The following is a 20564-nucleotide window of genomic DNA, read 5'->3' as shown; positions in this document are numbered from 1 at the left end:
TTACACTATATTTTGATTAAAATTTCGTAAGAATTTAACCAAAGCCCTTATCCGTACAGATTGCCTAATGCAAAAGTATGTGGAACTCTCAAGGGACTGTTCTAAAATGGAATGGCTTGCAGGACTGGAATGAAGTTCTCCATGTGGGCTGCACTCAGAAAAAAGCTTTGGCTCCAGCTGTAGTGGCTTCTTTGCCACAGGAATATAACCAAATAATTGGGGCTGGCCAGGGTAGGGAGGAGGAAAATCATGAAAAGAGCCAAAATCAGACTTATCTGCATCTGACAAATTAACAACGAAAATAAACAATGGTCATATTTTGTCTTTGCAGACTTGCAACCATAGGACAATTTGAGGGATAATATTTCTGTTTTCTCTAGCAATATAATCTGAGATTACTTCAGTGATTTATGTTTCTTGGTCTAAACTTTCTTGTCTGTCTTCCAAACTTGAGTGCATTTAAATGCCTTTTGGAGAGTGCACTTCCTTTGTTGGGTTCTTTTATTTGTTGTTTTCTTCTTTTTTTCCCCTATTCCAAGATTCCAGTACTAATGAATCTAAATAACCTCTTCTTCCTGAATGATAAACAAACTCATTGCTGACAATGCACTGAGACTGGATTGTGACATTACTCTGCAGGTCACCAGTGAAATGATTTAGGTATGATGTTAACACTCTATTAGAGTTGGAAAGCAGAAATCTAGGAGTTTTCCAGAGGGCAGCAGAGGTTTCTTATGACCCTAAGAAATATACAGAAAGATATATCTTTTATAGATAAAAGATTTAATAATTGACTCAAGTACTAAGACAATGCACAGACAGAAGTACCACAGAAGGTCAGCTTTCACAAAGAACTCCTGCTACGATGTTTTGGCTCATGAACTTTTACAGAAGACAACCACAAATGAGAGTTGTTTTTGAGGATGAAGTTGTCAGGAAAATAAAGGCTAGGAGCCATTATCAAGCTGAGGACAAACCCTCCTTCCTCAGCTGAATAAAAAATATTTTCTCTTCAGTCACTTGGAAGCATTTCACTTCTGTTAAGCTTCAGCAGTGAAGTACTGAAACAGATCCTTACCCTGGCAAGAAGGGGCAGATTCCATCAACAAATTAGAGAAAAAAAATACAAAATGGTTTGATACCATGGGCAACTGTTGGATCTTCATCTTGGCATGAATACCAGGATCAAGTAAAGGGTCATCTGCAAGACTCTTGCAAACTTCTGAGATAATCAGACACACTAAGAAATCCTGAATGTACTTGAGTATCAGCCATTTCATACAGCTCCCTCTGTATGCAGTTACTGTGAGTCATGTTAAATAAATCAATCAGGAGAGTCCTGCAATGCCAGTCAGATTTATCCTACAATTAAAGGCTTGGCACAAGGGTGAGAAAACTTCATACAAGAGGTATGCAACCACACAACAGCTGCAACTGTGGGGCATTTGGATATTCAAGAGAGTAATATGTTGTTGGCAACATGACTCATGTCTCCTAGGAAGCACCATTAATACTTCAGATTTACCACACTTAAATGCAAAGCAGTTTCTCCTAGTAGTTCAAAGAACTCAGGAAAAACAAGGAACCATATTTTTTCTATCTAAATTTTCATAATATATTACCAAAATGAATGAGTGTATAAAAACCATTAAATAAGCATCACAATTGATGAGTATAGAAACTGAAGATTTGAGGAAAATACTCATGAGACTTATGACAGAAATCACTTGAACAGCAATAACCATGTCTGAGTTGCCCCACTTACTATTTTATATACTAATAAATCAATAATTACTAGAATGTTCTATTATGCAAGTATTTCCTTACCCATTACTTTATGACTTCTATCTCTTTACCAAGAGGAAAAGAAATGCAAAAGCAAACTCCTACTTACACTCTTAAAAAAGGAGGAGCAGATAGGAAACAATTAACTTTCAGTATTCCTCTTCTCCTCCACCCTGACCTGTCTTTCTTCACCTGGCCAAACGAGTACTTGGATGTGACACATATCCTTGCACCATCTCTGATGAAACAATACTGTTTGCACACATCCTTTCTATATTAAAAATACAGATGTGTAAATAAAGGGCTGATGCCATTTTAATTTTACTTTGCTCCTAATTAACTGATTCTTTTCCATTAAGGCTAGATTGTCATGTAAGATGGATATAACAGGGATAGGAGGTGTCACTCCCATTTCCAGGTCACTCTTCATGTTGCTGAGTGTTGAAATGCAAAAGTGTGACATCTGATGGTATATCTGGATCAATCTCTATCTCATGTATGATTTTTAAAAATTTCCCTTTCATTTTTAAATCTGATTTGAGGCTGCAGCTGTGAAAATACAGCCTGGTAGGAGCTGTGTAAAACAGGCCTGGCTCCTGCATCCCCACCCTCCTTTGTCAATATAGCATAATCTCATTGTGCACCAGCCTTGCCATTCCAGTTCTGAGTTTTTCCTCAGACAGCATGGTGATCTTACTTATATGAACAAGTCCACACTTGGCTCTCAGCTGTAAACATTCTTTATTTTAAGACTTCACTGGGTCTTTATTAACACTAAGTGCTTCAGGGTGAACTTTAAACAAACAGCAGGATTTGAGGTTTTCAAAGACATATTAATTTTATCTAATCTTGTAGGAGATGTTTCTATTACAACTTTGCATTTTAAAGCCTCACACATTGCATGGCAATAGCCCACACTACAGCATTCCAAAAGCTGTGCTGCAGTTTTCTGAATATAATGGAATAAAAGTTGGAATTTTTATAAACATTTATGAACCATTTCAACAACAGACAAGTAGGCTTTAAGACCTGCCAAAGGGGGCACAAATCAAGAAACAAAAGCAGCAAATGCACATTGTTTCAGTTTCACTTGCAAAGGAAATCTAACCACATCTTGCTATGCAAAGCATATCTCACAACCTGTAACACATTAGACTTCCATTAGACACAGATTGAGCATTCTCTGAATGTGACTTTGAAGTGTGGGGAATATTTGGGTTTTTTTAACAACTGGCTACAGCCCAGTTGCTTTTATTTGTGATGCAGGCCCTGGCCTGGAGAGGCAGTGAGCATCTCCTGTAGCACTAAGGGCTTTCTGCTCCCAGTGCCTCAGACAGGAGCTAAATCAAGGACTGAGCCGATAGCCTACTCCGAAAGCACACTCCCTCCAACAAATGGCAGCTGTCTTTTGGTAAACCCTGGAGACCCAACAGCATTGAGAGAAAAGAAATATGAGTAACACAACAAAGTTGTTTGGCTTTTAATTTGCTTTCCCAGCAACATTCTGAAACACACACCAACTACTGGGAAAATTCACATAAGCATTCACATACTTCTGCAAAGGCAGGATATGTTACATTGCAAAATGTTTAAGAAGCCATCTTGAACAGCTGTATGCTCTAGGCTTGTGTATGTGACATTTCCTAACCACAGTCCTTCCTCTTTTCACTCTAGACAACAAGTTTGGTGAGAGAGGAGCTGCAAGACACTGTGTTCTCAGACCACAAATACTTCCCTCTTCTACTCACCCTTCTTCCCCAACAAACGTGACATAGAGTTTATTTCTCTGCAGGTCTTTTCTCGAGTAGCCCATGATCTGGTTAAAGGCATCTTCTAATAAGTGATCTCTCCTGATGATTAATCTGAAAGGCAAAATTATTTTGAAACAGCAATTTGTGAACATAAGCCACATTTGGAAACAGCTATTTAGACAGCAGGATAGTAGCCAGGGTGATTTCAGAGATACCAGTTTCTGCTGGATAATTTTATTCAGATCAGAAAGCTCCTGTTCTTCTCCAATGCTCTTTTGTTTCAATAAAATGTCCTTTGTACAAAGAGCAGTAGTTTTGTTTTGTCTACCCTAGTTCTTCCTTAATTAAGGTCTTAAGCAGAAAAGTCCTAAAGTTGGCCTTTTCATTAAGTCTGAAATCCTTTTGTAAAGCTGGGCCCCTAAGTGAGTTTAACTGCGAGTAAGAGTCTCATCTTTCCCATAAAAATCAATCTCTTAACATAGAAAAAGATAAAACCATGGAAAATCACAGAATGATAAACCGAGAAACACACATCCCTACATTATCCTTGAGGGTGGGATGGCATAAGAAGTCCAGAAGGAATGGCAATTATTTGCACAAAACGTCATATGTGAAAACGCAATGTACCTTCTGAAAGAAAAATTGTGAAAATCAGGAAGTGTCATAAAGGTCTTAAATAAGAGGTGAAAGAATCCTCCTTACTTAAACATTTTATCCTCTGCCAAAATAATGTGTTTAATTAGTTTCCTGAAACTTCACTTGCACTATATCCAAATACTGCCTGTTGTGTGTGCCCATCAGACTGCAGCTGCCTGCAGGAAGGCAGCTGAAGACACCCCAGTCTCCTGCAAAGCCCCTCTGGCCCTGCAGAGCTCAGTGACTGCACTGAGCCATCCTGCAGAGGACATGCAAGGGAAGAGCCCAGGAACTGAGCAGGCACCTGGACAACAAGAGGACCCAGGAAGCAGTGGAGCTGTGCTGAGCCCTGCTTTGAGCAGGTCAGTGCTGTTGTCTGGGAAAGCAACCCAGAGAAAACTTCCATCCACATGTCAAACTACAGCTTAAAAATCTACAGTGTGACGGCAAATAGGTCAGGGAAGAAAGGACAGGGGGAAAAAGGGTGTAAGAAATGGAACAGATTATTACAGGGAGCAAATGTTCCCCACCAGTTATTGGCCCAAGCATTCAGGACAAAGCTTTCATAGATAAGGCTTTAACTGTTTATGATTTCAATATATTCTAGGCAGACATTGCTCAACCTTTGCCTCTTAAGACTTGTCTAAACAATAGCGTTTTAATCCCATTTCAGTTTTGCAAAACTTGTAACAAGCTCACATGAATGAAGTCTGAGCTTTGCACAGATTTCTGCAAAATAAGAGAAGTGACTAGCTGAAAGAAATTTAAAAAAATAGAAAATCCCTTTTTTATAATAGAGGAAATGATTAAATCATGTTCTAGTGCCTCATGGCTATGAGTTTGATAACTGGCACAAGACTTGGTAATTTACAAAATTTTGAAAGTATCTTGTGAGAACAATTATTATATGTAACAGCACATAATCACATGATTAGCAAATAAATGAAGGAGGGAAGACCTCACTCCAAATACTCTACCATTCAGAGTGCTAAAATAAAAATATTAGCAGTTTTTTAAGGCAATCATTAGAATTTAGTAACAGTTAATGTATGAATCCTCTTTACTAAACAGGACAGTGGTATCAGGACAGGTAATGGTGTACAAAAGATAATTTATTTTTAGTGGAAAAAGAGATGAGAAAATATAACTGTTTATATCATACTGGAAGAATTCAGATGCCTCCTGCTCTGCAGGCCTCTTCCCAAAGCTCTTTTTGGCACTGTATTGGTAGTACTGTCTGTACAAAAACATAGCTGGAGGAAGCACAGAGGTGCTCAGAACTTGCTGTATGCTCTGCTATGAATCCCATGCTGGCATTAAGTCTTTTGTTACAGGATTTATATTCCCAGAAATGCCTGGGTAACCATAACGTCTGCATTCCTTCTAATGGGAAGAAGCTTGCAGATGTGTGAGGCAAAGCAAGCTGCCTGAAAAGAAATCCAGTTTCATGAGATGCACAACGTACTTCAATTTCCCTGGGCCTTGTCCATATCCTTTAGTCTCCAACTTCCTGTAGAAGTTCCTCAACTTGGCTTCGAAGTCTCTTTTGTACGGAGCTGGAGCTCGGGCATTGGCACGCTGAGTACCTGCAGGGAGCAACAGGCAAAGAATGAGCTGAGTGACATGAACTGATGGATGTCCCATCTGCTACTGGAAAGACTCCTTCATAGCAAAAGGTATGCATGCTATGTATTTGGTTTAGTCACCTTTATAAAGAGTAAAAGCTGCATATCTTCAAATCTGCTCTGCATCCAAGACTTTGTGGTTGCTCACTTCCAATAGTATCATCTTTCAAAAGTAAATCTTAAAAGAGCAAATCCAGGTCAATGCAAAAGATGGATTTTAAAAACAACACAGCAACTAGAAAGACTTCTTGTTTTTCAAGTACACTTTGTTTTTCAAGTACCTTTAAAATAGCTCATATGATAAATGTTCTATTCTGGTTTTAATATTATCAGGAAAACAACAACTCAGAAATGAAGCAAAACCAGACTGGACTCTATTGCCCCTGTTGACTACGTCAAGAGGAAGAAGGAAAACATTTGGAAATTCCTTAGTGGAAGTTTTTCCCTGGGGAAATAACAAGGAAGAAAAATATAGGAAGAATAGAAAGAACACCAAGTTTGAGGAACTTCTAATCTGTGGCTGCAGAAACATACATGATGGTCAGGTAATTGAATTTAATTTTGACAAACTGTTTTTGAGGGTCAATTTCTTGAAAGCAAGGAGAGATGAGAACTATACACCAATAAAAGGCCTACCCTACAACTGCATGTACAAGTTCAGTATATACAAATTAGGTGTTTAGTCTCATCTGTTCTCAAAATGGCCATCACTAGGACTTCCACTGCCTTCCTGGATAAATGATTTCCACTGATTTGATTGCAAGGCAGGGTGCCAAGGAGGCAGTTAAACTCCTTCCCTGAGTGGCTGTGTAGACATCCCACACAAAAAATTCAGAGGATGTTTAAAATTTTTCATGCCCTAAAGTACACATAAGTTCCCAAATACTTCTCTGGATCTAGTGGTCACCTGTAATGCACTGAAAGCACAAATGAACAGTTTAGCAGCACTTTTCTGCAGAGTTCTGGCTTTTAACTCAGTTCCTCATGCAAGTTTGCTTTTGGCTCCCTGCATGAAATGAAGCCAATCCAGAAACAGATTGCTGCTGTGGGGGAAGGCATGGGAACGTAAGGTTTCAGGTAATAAAAGAGAGGAGGTGCATCCGTTCAGCCTGTGGGCAGAGCCAGGGGAAGGAGAGCAGCCACAAAGCCCATGGGTCTGACGGAAAAGGCGACAGCACATCCTGCGGAAGTGGGGGCTGGAAGGAGCTGCAGATTCTATCTCTGCAGAGATCAGAGACAGCCAGTGAGCTCACTAACAACGCCGAACGCCATTTAACAGGTCTTTAAAAGACCTGTCTGACCAGAAAGACACTTGGCACTTGTTCCAGGCTGAAGCGAAGTGTGGGAGGAATAGTAAATATCATGGAACCTGCAGGGCTCCAAAAGGAACATGAAGGATCCCTCTGGCAAAACAGATCGTGGTCACTGATTCATCTATAGTGGTTTTTCTCTTTTACTAAGTGCACCAAGAGCTTCTAAAGGTACACTCATCTGAAATCTCCTAAAACTTACAGAAACATAAACAAGCCTTTTAACTTTTGGCCTTTTCCCTCTCTTGTTTGTTTTGCTTTGGGGTAAACTATGTACAAAAATGCAGTCACCAGAAAAAGGCAACAAAAATGTACTTTAATGTTAACCCCTCAAGGAAGTTGGATTTTTTTGAAGGGTACCACAAAACTTGAATCTGATAACACATTACTTCATGGTTCAGAGATTAGCATCATAATATTCTGTCAGCACATGACAAGTCCTCACTGCAAATCAGATGCATATGCCAAGAAATTCCTGGGCAATTATAGTGATTACTTCCGCCTTGGGAACAAAAGATGTTAATGGAAGAGCTAAAAACCACCAGTGATGTGATAATCATACTTGATTTTCAAAGAGGTTATATGCTAAAGCAGATATAAAGAGAAGCTTCATGACTATTCATCTTTTCCAAAACAGAAAGTACAAGTGATTGTGACTGATCTGAACAATGGATCCTTAACACCCCACCTCATGCAGTGCTGCACAGCCAGCTTAGCTGACGAGAAAACACAGAGCCTCCATAGAAACATGGGCTATTTACAATTTCTCATCAAAAAGTCATTTGTACACCAACACAAACGTGCATGCTTGCAGACTGACAGGGAGATTCAATGGTCTCTCTATATTTTTCTATGAGCCAGAAGAGAGATTACAATTTTAGGGAGAATGAGACTAAACCCATCACTGTTCATTCTCTTCTATTTACTGCTATTGTGAATAAATGCGAATATCACACATTAAAAATTGAGTGCATTTTGTAATTACTTTGTTGGAAGGAAGCTATGCCCAGCATGCTTTGGTGCATGTACCAGTGATTAAGAAATCTTAACTCTGGAAGCCAAAACTGGTTTTATTTATAAAAGACTGCCAGGTTTGCAGTTGGAAGTAAGATGCATACATGCAGATCATTCCCTTCTTTTCAATGAAGGGAAACAATTGTATCTAAACTATATGCATACTGCAAGTATTAATAAATGTGCATATTGTATTTCACGGCTTCACAGAATGCCATAAGATCATCAAAGTCTTCAGATAGTTTCTTCAGAGAGATCTTACAGAGGTCCTTTGTCCAACAGCAAGAAAAGCTACCACACGTTTATGAATGCATTTAATCTGATTCTATGAAAAGGCAAAGCTTTTGTTATTGTGGACTGGGAAATGCCCATGAAAATCACAGATCTTTTTTCTGATAAAAACTTCTCGCTGTCTGGAAATACCTAGAGCTGCTTACACCCTAAATGTTCTCTATTTATCTATACTTTTGTTATCAAATTTGTAGAAACCCCCTTAAGCCACTTCTGATTTGTATATCTATTATCTTGAGGAAACTAAGCATAGCAACAACTATCAACATGGCTTTCAAATGGAACTTGTCATACTTGCAATAATTAAGTTCTGATCTGCAACTCAGAATCTGAAATATCAGTTTCCTTCCATTCTGACATGAATATTCAGACAGCTGCAGTATGCTATGATTTGAACTCGTGTTAAAGTATAACAAGCTGGCTTTTAGTCAGAAAATTGTCCCTTATTGGCCCACAGCTCCATTACATTGCCATTTTAATGTACAGGTATTAGATCCATGCTTTTAATTCTCCAGGCATCAAGATGCTGGCATGAGCAGTCACTTAGTTTGTTTCAAATCAGTGAGAAACAAGTGTGCATGTTTTTTTACAAGTCAGAACAAAATCACAACCCATGAAGTTGCAATACACCCAGCAAACCATCTTGTGGGCCCAAGGCAAAGGTTCAAGTCTGACAGTCAAATGCAATTGTACTTTTTGACTTTGCTCAAAAATAGCTCTAGATCTTTGTCTTAGCAAGGATGAGAAGTGGTTTCATGGAGCCCCTGCAGAAGCTTTGCCTGAGCAACTTACCTGGAGAGTTCTGAGGTGAAGACACCGGCGAGCCTCGCGGGGACTGGCAATAACTAGGATGAAGTAAGGCATGTGGCGGCACATATGACATTATTTCCTCCTCAAACAAGCTGGCAAAAAGAAGAAAGAACACATTTATTTGAATAAATGACAGGTTTCACTTTCTAGGGATAAATCTCTAGTTATTAGCCTGCTTTCTTTGGAAGCCACCTATTTCCACTGTGCACACTTAGAGTGCTACGAAATATTTTATTGCCATTTCCTCAAGCAGATTTTGAAAGTACTGGGAAGCAGTAACTGCCATATAGGTATTTGTTCTCAAGGTTAAAATATAGTTAATCAGCCTTGAAAATTCATGGGCCTCCCTCTTTTTTTTTTTTTTTTTTTATGTTCTCATTACAAAAGGGTCAATAACTTTATTCAGAAACATTCTAAGCCTCCAGGATTAAGAGTCACATCTGAACTCATTAATTATATTGACTGGTAAGCTTGTTAGCATAACATTTTATGTTTATTAACACTCCTGCTGAACCAGGTATCACATCTAGAGTGTTCATGCTCATTTACTTCATGCTTCATCTATTATTGATACACAACTTTTTAAGTGAAAAAACCCAAATTACTGCATCTGTGTGTGTGTGTGCATGTATGCAAATATATATTAAAATTTCAGTCTTTTCACAAATTTGACACAAGCAAATCCAAAAAGGGACAGAATATCTAATATCAGAATGGATCTGGTATCAAAAGGTATTTAGAATGTGAAATATGACACAAATAAACTGCTGTGATAGCATGTAAAAATTACTTTCAAAAATTGAGCTATAGAAAGAACTGCAAGCCAATCTTATACTACCCAAGGCAATGAAAACAACATTCAAATAAAAGATGTTTTTTACTAAGTCTGTTCACCAAACAAATATTTAGACTTTTTCCTATATGGACTTTTTTTTAAACGGGTCCTTTCTGACAGTCCTTTTTGCAGTCATGGCCATGTGATGTTTTCCTCCAAATTACACATAAAAATCTTAAAAAGTTCTTTAAGGAACAATATTTACATTTCAAAAAGGCCCAAAGACAGATTTAAAATGAGATTTTTTTAGTAGCTGTAATGATTTGGAGATTTAGGGACCAGAAAGGATTATCAATATGCAACCTGGCCTCTAAATACAACTACTAATGTTAATTCTATTTCACTAGATTTAATCTTAAAGGTATCTGTGAATTTCTTGATGCACTTTTACAGTGGATGAGAGCACAGTATCAAGACAAAAGGGTTTAATTTTAGTAAAAAATCTGCCTGATTTTCAGTAATAGCTTAAATGAAAACTAGTAAAGAATCAGCTTCCCATTTCCTGAAGTCTGTAAGAATATTTCCTTTACTAAAGCGGACAATGCTTGACAACACAGTGAAGAGACAAGAGAGACACTAAGTAATAAAAACACCTCTACAGTATGAAGTATGTGCCTTTACAAACTGGACCTTCCCAAAGCACAGAACTAAACAGATACAGTGTAAAAGTAGCACAAGGCACATCGTTGGATAAAGGTCTGAGCTGTACCACCTTTCTAAGCATCAGGGCTGGATGCAACAGGACAGTTAAAGGTGGTCTGGGCAAACCCATATAAATCACAAGCACAGTGCTCTTGCACTTGCCTTTCATATTCCATTGTCCTATGAAAAGTGTGACCTTCAACTACCATCTAGAATTGAAAATGATGAAAATAAAACCTGAACCTTGAGCTGTAGTTCTCCCAGCTGCAAGTCCAGGGACTGGAAGGGAAACAACTGGGTGACACTATCAGCACACACTGCTCCCTGAAAGCTCCTGAGTAGCTGCCACAGAGTCTGCCACATGTGCAAGGGCAGCAGCAGTGCCTACCTGAGTAACATGACAAGGTCTGCATCACTGGATAAACGCACCAGCCCAGGTGTTCCCTCTGTCCGGATGAACTGGATCTTCTCCCTGTGCAAGCAAAAAAAGGCTTTCAAAATACCTTTTGCAAATAAGGCATCAATGTGTACCACAGCAACAAGTACAGAGTATATCAGAAATCTCTGCGTTATGGTTTTCCCTACTTTTTTTCCATGACACACCAAGTCCATGTGAGCAGTAAAATATTGTTCTGAGGAAGGATGCTCCCGTTGCCCTCATCTCTTCAATGCTCATGTGCTCATGCGATTGGCAGATAGAACAGTCACCCAAACAGTTTAAAAAAAAACAACAAAAAATCAATCCCTCAAATTCACACTCCAGTCCATGTCTCTGAATTCAAATTAGGAGGCTGAAACCTGTAAGAGGACATTCCTACTGCTAAAGTGAACTCTTTAAAGAGTTCGCTGTCTCTTCTGAATCTCTGTACAAATGCAAGCCATACATTACAATGTGTACTCATGATTTTAAAGCCAATGTTTTCATACCACACTGCACTTAAGATATCTGACAGTAAAAAAAATGGCAGGTATTATTTCTGCATTATTTCTCCCCTTTATTTCATCTAAGCACACATCCTTTCTCCTAGACCCAGTCTGGTGACTGTTGTGGAATCTACACATCCTAATTTCTGAGCATGGTAACACACATAATTTTAGGATATGTATTGAATATAATTCCTTGGATTCCTATTCTTTTTCTCTGCTGAGCCTTTCACTGCATTCTGAAATATAAGTACATCCTTCAGCTTTTTTCTTTATCAGTATAATAGTACAGTAGAGATAAATTCTAATTTGGCTTTACACTTCTGAAGGAAAAGAAAACAAGAACCAAACCTATGTAGTAAAACCTGCCCCAAATCTAAAGGAGAAAACTCCCAAACAAACAGAAAAGTAAAGATCTCTGTGTAAGAACAGCAGCACTAGCTCAGCACACAGGTTTGCCTACCCCTTATCCTATTACCAATAGTCACAAGAAGGTAAAAATCACTCCATACAATTGGCAGGGCAGGGATACCTGGACACTTCCAGAGCCCACTTCACATTAGTGCCCAAATAGCAAGGCTGGAGGAAATAAATGGTGCATTACAAAATATATCTTAGCATTCAGTTGGCAGCAACACCAGAAACCAGAAGGACTTTTTCTGGGTTAACTAATATATGCAGCCCTCCAAATGAATGCAATCCTTGACTTCCTGGGGTTACCAGTGAGAGTTGTGATTTCAGTGATATTTCTTTAATATATATGCTTTTTACATTCCATTAAGATATAAATTGTATTTAATGTATAACAGGTGCCTTTGCCTGAAGCCCTTTGCATTATTTAGCAGCTTCTCAGATTTACCTGCAGTAACTTGGAAGAAGATTTTATCTTGGCAACATGCATAATAAAGATTTTTCCTCCTCAACTATGTAATAATTACAATAATATTAATAAGAATAATATTTAATATCATTATAATTTCACTTCAACTGCACCGAGGTCCTAAAAGGAAAAGATTACTGGCAGTTATATTAATCACCCAAAAAAAAAAAAAATTACACTAAGAATTTATACTGAAGGATTTTAGTTAGGTCTTAATTTATCAAGTCTTACAGCAGTGTCCATGGAGTTGTTTAGTATCACAATGTGTCAAATAGACATAGATTCCAATAATTTGCTAATCAGGGTCTTAAAACACTAACGAGGAAAAACAAAACTGAGATCTTTATACAAACTAAAATGTTACTGAAGCATCATTTTTAGAAGGATATAAGAGAGGAATAATGGAAGGTATGATAATTTACCTTAATCAAATTACTAACTTCAAATACTAAAATTAGAATGGAACCATTCAGCTTAGGAGAATGGCTTTTTAGACCAACCATATTCAATGTAAAATAAAACTGTGTTCATTAAAATCCCCAATCATTCTGCTGAAGAAAGTCAATTAAGGCATATATCTTCAGTCTCCTTCCAAAGTAAATGTACAGAAGGACATATACTCTCAAGCAAATTAGGAGGTACAAAAACCAGTATCTTTTATCCTCTGATCCTTCATTTTTAACCTGAAATCCATCTTTTCTTGAGAACGTCTCAGTTTGTGGGAAATTATCAATGTGTAATCAGGAGGCAAGATTCAACTAGAAGCAGAATCGGGGAATACCAACAAGCCTTGTGAGCAATTTGAACTCTAATTTGTTAAAAAAACCCACAACACACATGAAGAAAATTACACAAATTGCTATCAGACTGAAGGAAATCAAGCACCCTGAGAAAAAGAATATGAAGCAATAAGACTACAAGCAATCAGAAATTGCTTGTATACTACATCCCAGCATATTTCAAACCAAGCCTGGTGGAAAAACTTGCCTGCAGTGATATGGGCACAAGTGTTTTGACATGCTGAGAACTGCAGATTTCTGCTGTATTTTCTAGAGAGCTTGTATTCTGCTAGTATGTTGCTTCAGGTTTGGCAGCTAGGATTTCTTTAGAAGGTAAACCAGATCTTTAACACAGAAGTCACATCACAAAACTTGTTAAATGACACATGGGGAAACTGCAAAACATGGCAGCTTGTTGAATTTTGGGAACTTGAAGGACACAGAGGAAAAGGGATCAGTAAGTAACACAGAACAGAAGAAAAATGAGTACCAGTGCCGGCTGCCATGCTAGCCAGTGTGGGTAGGTCTCTGGAACACAGCACTGCACAGGACAGGCTGCCAACAATCAAACCAATCTTTTAAATGTAGTGTCCAAGGAAGAACAGATACATTAATTTCAGTTCTGGTCACTACTATCCAAGTTTCTGGTGTTTCCATTTCGAAGTCTAAACATACGAGGGAATTACAACAACCACACAACAGAGATCATCCTTCCTCAGATCTTGCTGCACTGTGCAAAAATCTGTAGATATTCGATTTTGTAAATTTTGGAGAGACATCAAAAATTCTAGTTGATATAAGATTAGCTCCAGACGTCATGTGGTCAGGACAGCATTTCTCTAAATGTGCTTTGCAAAGATAAGGACAAATCCAAATGCCATTCTGCCTCATGTTCCCAGCTGAATGAATGGGCACATTTGCTGTGCCATCCAGCTGTCTTGGCACATTAGGAAGACATCAGCAGATCTCTTACGCCAGTTGTTCCAAACATTTTCTTGTAGGTACCTTTATTTGATAATTAAACATTACCTCTGTTCTCATCAACCTTGCTGTAGTAAGCTATTACACAGAAATACAGTAAACAACTATTTCCCACAGCTTTATGAATATGTTTGAATGCATCAGAAGTCTACAATCTGTTATGTTCCACTGTTAACTAATGAAGGTAGCTAATTGTAATTAACATTACTGAAATGGGAATAGCAAACTTCACTAATTTTCTTACCTGAGTGAATGATTCCTGGTAAGATCTGGTTGGCGCTCTTGTAGAATTTCAAAGATATTGGGCTGCCGCAAAAATGCAACTATCTTGTCATTGTAAGCTGAAAATATTAACAAAAATATAATGCTGAAACAAGGAGATCCCAAAACAAAGGATGCCATTCCTTTTGAGTCTTCAACAATAATGGCTCACTTCACCTTCACAGTTTTAGGTTTAGAAGTATTGGGTTAATACTTTCATATGTAAGGCTACCAATTCTATTGTCTTTTAAAGAACACACTTCTTATGATTATGGACCAAATCTCATTGTGACATATCCTTTCCACTGCTAACAGCTATAATTCTGTTAGCAATTTCTATTACATTTTAGCACTCACACTCTTAGCTAAGGTCAAACCAGAATATTCACTGTTAGTATAAAATTGTAGGGACCTTGGTTTTCACTGCATCTATTCTCACAAATTAAGCAGCCATTGGAAACACCCGCATCAAATCCTCGTTAATGGCTGAGCCTGTGAAGCATGCACACCATGTCCAAGGCAAGGGGGAGGATATAAATGGGCAGAAGTTTTCAAGTAAACACACCACAGTACAAAGAGCCAGTTAGAGCTAATCGGATTAATTTATCTTGACTTAGCACAATGTGACAGCTGTTAGATTTAACAAGCTACATTCTGTACATGGTGGCACAGAAGTCAGTAACTGTGTGTGCATGTAACTGAGAACAGAAGTTAAGCTAATGGCTAATTCCAAGCTGATTAACACTGTCTGTAATCCTGCCAAAATAGATGCTCACAAGTTGCGGAAAAGAAAAGAAGTTTAAAATCTCTGGGAATACATGAAGGCCAATTAGGACCCCATCTGACTCCCTGGCTTCGGTTCATCCTGTGAGCACACAGAGTATGTGAGCTAGGAAGGTAAAATACATCAGTTATTTAGTTCTGCACACTTTCAGCTCTGAAAGTTCCAACTGAACAGTCGGGAAATGCTGATGGACAGAATCAGGATCATAACAAACGGCAACTTCTAGCCATCCCAAGTGAATGGAAACCCCAGCAGTGCACACAGCCATGACCCCTCAGTGATGGAAAACTCCTCTGAGCAGAGGCTGAATGCTGACGTACCCACTGGAACCACATCCTGGTACTGAGCTCTGCTGACTGTGTTAAATGTGCTGGATGGTCTTGGCAAAACTGGGGGTCCTGAATGACGGGAGTCCTCTCCGACCTGAAAATGTGCAAATAACCACAGTGAGTGTCTGTGCCAGCACAAGCATCTGGGTACAGAAAAGTGAGAATTTATACGGCTTAAAACCAAGCACGTATGTCAAGGCTTTGCTTGATCACTATCCCCAGTAACCACTGCAGCAGGAAGCAGCTGAGCTGTTAGGACAGTTACTAGCAAAACATTATTTATCACACTGGGTCCATTAACAGGAAGAATCAAAACTGATGCAAAATGTACTACTATTTTTAAACAGTTCCATTCTGAAAAGAGACCAAAGAATTAGAACTGGGATACCTTTTTTGATTTTGTGATTTAATTTTGTATTTTGTTATTAATGGTCATCTTTATCTGTACTAAACATTCTGGAAACCAAATTTTGCTCCTTCATTAGCACCTCTGTTATCTCTGTGCATGAATGCAGTTTCTCTAAATTTGAAGTGGAAAAAAATTTGTGGCTGAAGCCTCAAAGAAGAATATAGAAGTGAGTTCACATTCAGACAAGTCAAACAAGCCCAAAATTGGTAAAAATATGGCTCCTAGAATAAGTCAGAAACACTATTCTGCTTTTCTTGTATTCACCTTCTGGACTTAAATAAACTACATGTGAACAATTTTTAGGGTAGAACCACAAAATAAAATTGTTCTTGGAGGCATTTGTTATGTCAGGGCAATTCCTGCAGTTTACTGCATCATGAGGTTTCAGACATCTCTCGGTATTCAGTATTTTATCTCTATAAAACATTTAGTCAACCTCTTTTTCATCCTGTTGGACCTCTTTGTTTACTTCTCCATATATCTGCCTACATGTAATGGTTAGCATTTGAACTGCACTCCCAAGCTTCAAAGATCTATAAAAAAATCTAACTGCAAAAGATCAAATAATTATAAAAGGGTGCTTTTCAATCCAATCTCTGAAATCACAAAGCAGCAAAAGTCCCAAGATATCTCCCAAGAACTTTTTGCTCTCTCATAATATTCTTTCAGAAAAATGAAGAATTATTTCCTGTTAGGCAATGTGCTGGAAAAGGAATGCCATTATTATTAGCTCCAGCTTCACACTGTAGCTCACTTTAGCTAAAAAGGCATTCCTTACACTGGTTCATGTTTGCTTTAGAGCATCTCTCTATAAAAACTGGGTCAGTGGCTTCAAAACATCAAAGTTCATGGCAAGTTAAAGCCAAAGAAAGTATTTTGATTTTTTTTCATTAAGTACTCATCTTTTTCAATAATGTACAGCTCCTTTATGCAGTAGCTTAAAAATAGGAAAAAAATGCAGATATGCAATATGCAATACATAAGCCCTAAAGGTAGAGAAAAAACTGGTGTTCAGGTTCGTAATACATAAAAGAACATCATTGCATCATTAATCCTAGAATGGTAATACTGTATTGAATTGCTATTGAACTGCTTGAATTATACCTCAATTCAAGTTACAGTTGTAACAATATCAAGGAAACACTTCTAAAATTGCACATAGAAACATGGTTTAAGGAATTTCATGCATCTAGATGGAGTTGGAAATTCTGACAGGTAATCATTTTGACTATGTATGTGCAATATATACAACGATTTCTTGTTGGATAAACTATACTTATTTTGCAGCATTGACAACTGCAGCAATGTGGTTGGCACAAATATCTGTTGTAAGTGCAGAGCTACTGGATGCTGCTTAAAGAAAGATAATTTGGGTGCATATTGGATAAAGTCAAGAAAAAAAATTATTTCTGCTCTGCTACAAATCAGTCACAACAGAAATACTTTACCGCATTCAAGATCTAAATAGCTATATGAAGGCATATAGCTTCTTGTCTTAATACACATCACCAAACCGATGGAAAACGCTACTTAAAACCATTTGCAAAATATACCTGACACTGGAGGGGGGCTGACTAAGCCATGTTCACACAGGATGTGACAAGATATGAAGCCAGTGCTGTGGCACTTGCTGCAGCTCAGTGGAAGCCCTGTTAGAGAAGTGGCAGACAAGATTCATGTTTGCTCTGAAACAGAGGCCTGGCAGACCTTCATCTGCCACAAGACTGAGCTAAGAAAAGGATAAATCAGAGCTTTTCTCTTGTTATTCTGAATTTTATTATCTTTAATTTCTGGTATAGAATAGCCCTCTCCTGAAAAGACAACCTACAGCCAATAGTATGGAGATTTTTAAATTAAGTACAACTGAAGTCCAAGTCATTGCACATACACAAGGTTGTAAGTATAAGGAAGTGACAACAACAATATGGGGACTGCCAGTGAAAATGGTGCACAAAAACATAACAAAATAATGTTTTCCATGTACTTCTGATCAGAAAGTACAGATGAAATACATATTCAAAGGCATATAACAGTCTGATAAAGCTGTATGTGGTATGATTTTTTTACACTTCATGGGAAAGTTGCAGAACTAGATGTATAGTCACACATGCATCTTTTCCTCCCTCTTATTTTGCACAGTTACATATGAACACACTCAGCAGACACCATGCTAGACAACACACAGTTTGTCAGTGAAAGACTGGATACATGAATTAGCAATCTGCAATCAGATGCTCTCCTGTGGTTAAGTGGGGTTACGGCGAATGAAAACTCATGTTTGATATTTTTCCTCTGAATTCATACATGTTAAAAGCAACAATGGCTAGCAGAAAATATAATAAATGCTTAGAGATGATTGGTGCACTGTTAGAGAAGAACCATGCTTCTCCCCACAGAAAGAGGACGGTGGTGCTCCCAGGGAGGAGGCCCAGACCCCACTCACCTCCCCAGCACTGTGGCTGCGCTGCCGGGTCAGGTGCTGCCGATGGACCAGCGCACTGGTGGGCCTGCTGCTCTGCAGGGGCAGCCGCGGGTCGATGAACGTGGTGGTGCGCGAGTTGTGGTCGACAAAGAAAGCCTGCAGAAGGAAGACATCAATGCTTTCTTTATGCATTATGTCTGAGGTTAATGTCTGTTGGGGATCCAGGTTTCATTCTATCAGGTGGGGCTGTGGAAAGTCTGTTACTGCAGCTGCCATTTCCCTTCTGCAGAAGGAGGACAACACTTTTCCATCCCACCCAAAGGGATGAATAGTTTAATGTCTTACTTTGTTCCTTTCTATAAAGTCCTTTGAAATTCTCATCTGACAAGCATCAGAAGTGGGAAGCTGTCAAGAAGAGAAGACTTGAATATTTAATAAGAGTAATCCTGGTGTATTCTCCTTTTCATTCCCTTATAAGCATCTAAAAAGGTGTCATTAAGTGGCAAACCCATTACCTTTTGTGAAGTATTTACCATATAATTATGAACACAATTGGCTGTATGTATGTCAAGTGTATGCTTGCATCCAGTGATGAACTATGATTACAGACCAACAGGCATTTCTGCCGTATTGCTGCTACAACTATTCAAAAGTTCGCTGATCTTTTTTTCTAAAAACCAAAACAAAATGCAAAAAAAAAAAAAAACCAAACCCTAAAGCACCATCCCAAACAAACAAACAAAAAAAGACCTCTGAAAGCCAAAAAGGTCAGCCAACAACCAAAGATGATGGCAACAAAAAAATTTACATCAGGAAATTGATGAGAACAACCACATACTGGCCAGTCAATCATTTCTGAAAACAAGGTCACAGGGACATGTATCCTGGAAAGGAAAAGCCTCCTACTATTCTATCCAATTTGAACCAAAAAGGTTTCTAAGCCCTGAAATTTAAACTTTTTGTAGCACCAGTGTTGAACTTGGAAACCAGCACTGTTCTATTTCAACACATTCCATGTTTTCTGTCACAATACTGGAAACATGTGGAAGTGGCAAAAAAAAAAAAAAATCTCAGTTTTGAGCAGGAGAATTACAGGAAAGTAACATCTGGCCTGAGGAATCAAAAAATCTGGACCAGCAGAGAGGTGGTCAGGGACTGCGGGAGCCATTTCTGTGTTTGGCTACCAGTGAGGTACTTCGACCACAGTTCCACAAACAATTTATTCTTGTGGTGTCAGCAAAAGAAACATTCTCATCTTTCCCCCTCCTGACCACTTGTTTCATCCCCTGTGTGCCCTTCCTGCCTTGTGCTGGCACAAGTGTTTGTGTAGCCATGCAGTGAACCCATCAGGGCCTCTGGTCCAGGCTAAAATTACTCTCTTTTTGTCCCTCTCCCTGCTGGCTCCTCTAACCTCGGTCAGCTCACCAGGGATGAGAGGAGAGGAGAGCAGAACCACTTTTCTGGCAGCAACAACAGCTTCTAGTATTCATGGAATCATTGTTTCAGATTGGGAAAACCAGACCAGAACAAATACAATTCTTCTGACTGTTGTGCAGGTAGGTAGACAAACCAGTGTGGCATGCTATATAGCAACTAAGTGCCATTATGGACTGCAGTGGGAGAAAATGTTTGTACTTCCATCTCCCAAGGAAAGAGAAGCATATGGAGAGACACCACAGTTGCAGAACCCTAAAAGTGCTCCAGAAAAGAGCACCAAGCCTCCTGTAGCCCCAACAGCAATCACCTGTACCTGTAGCTTGTGCCTACAAGGAAGGAATCCCATCACCTGAGCAGTAAGAACCCTGTTCTGTCCATCTGACATAGTCACAGATATGCAAGTGAAACAGTTTCACAGTTCAAACACTGTAAAGTGTATTCAATAAATGCAATTTTAATTGCTACATCTGAGCCTGATGCAGGACTTGTTTACCTTGACAAACAATGATGCCACCCAGCAGCACAATTATACAGATTAGAGAATACAAAACTAGTGAGAAAGAATGAGAACCATAATGAAATTTATATTTGGGGCCTGGCAGATGACTGGAAGAAAGTGCTGGAACACAGCCAGTCTTTCTTAATTTTCTTCTCCTGAC

General features: G+C 38.7%; 1 protein-coding gene across 4 annotated transcripts in view; it reads right to left on the bottom strand.

Annotated features, from left to right (window-relative positions):
• The window catches only part of HECW2 (HECT, C2 and WW domain containing E3 ubiquitin protein ligase 2), a 165541-nt gene that overhangs the window by 21400 nt on the left and 123577 nt on the right, over positions 1-20564 (bottom strand). For all 4 annotated transcript variants that reach the window (XM_072932420.1, XM_002193323.6, XM_072932421.1 and 1 more), the window contains 7 exons: positions 18490-18624; positions 15629-15731; positions 14508-14604; positions 11088-11171; positions 9205-9314; positions 5638-5758; positions 3534-3647 (listed from right to left, as the gene is read on the bottom strand). In XM_072932420.1, coding sequence (XP_072788521.1) covers positions 3534-3647; positions 5638-5758; positions 9205-9314; positions 11088-11171; positions 14508-14604; positions 15629-15731; positions 18490-18624 — 764 coding nt within the window. The remainder of the gene's footprint in view (positions 1-3533; positions 3648-5637; positions 5759-9204; positions 9315-11087; positions 11172-14507; positions 14605-15628; positions 15732-18489; positions 18625-20564) is intronic.

The sequence above is a fragment of the Taeniopygia guttata genome, chromosome 7, assembly GCF_048771995.1.
Source record: "Taeniopygia guttata chromosome 7, bTaeGut7.mat, whole genome shotgun sequence".
NCBI lineage: Eukaryota > Metazoa > Chordata > Aves > Passeriformes > Estrildidae > Taeniopygia > Taeniopygia guttata.
This window is presented reverse-complemented; position numbering and strand designations above follow the sequence as displayed.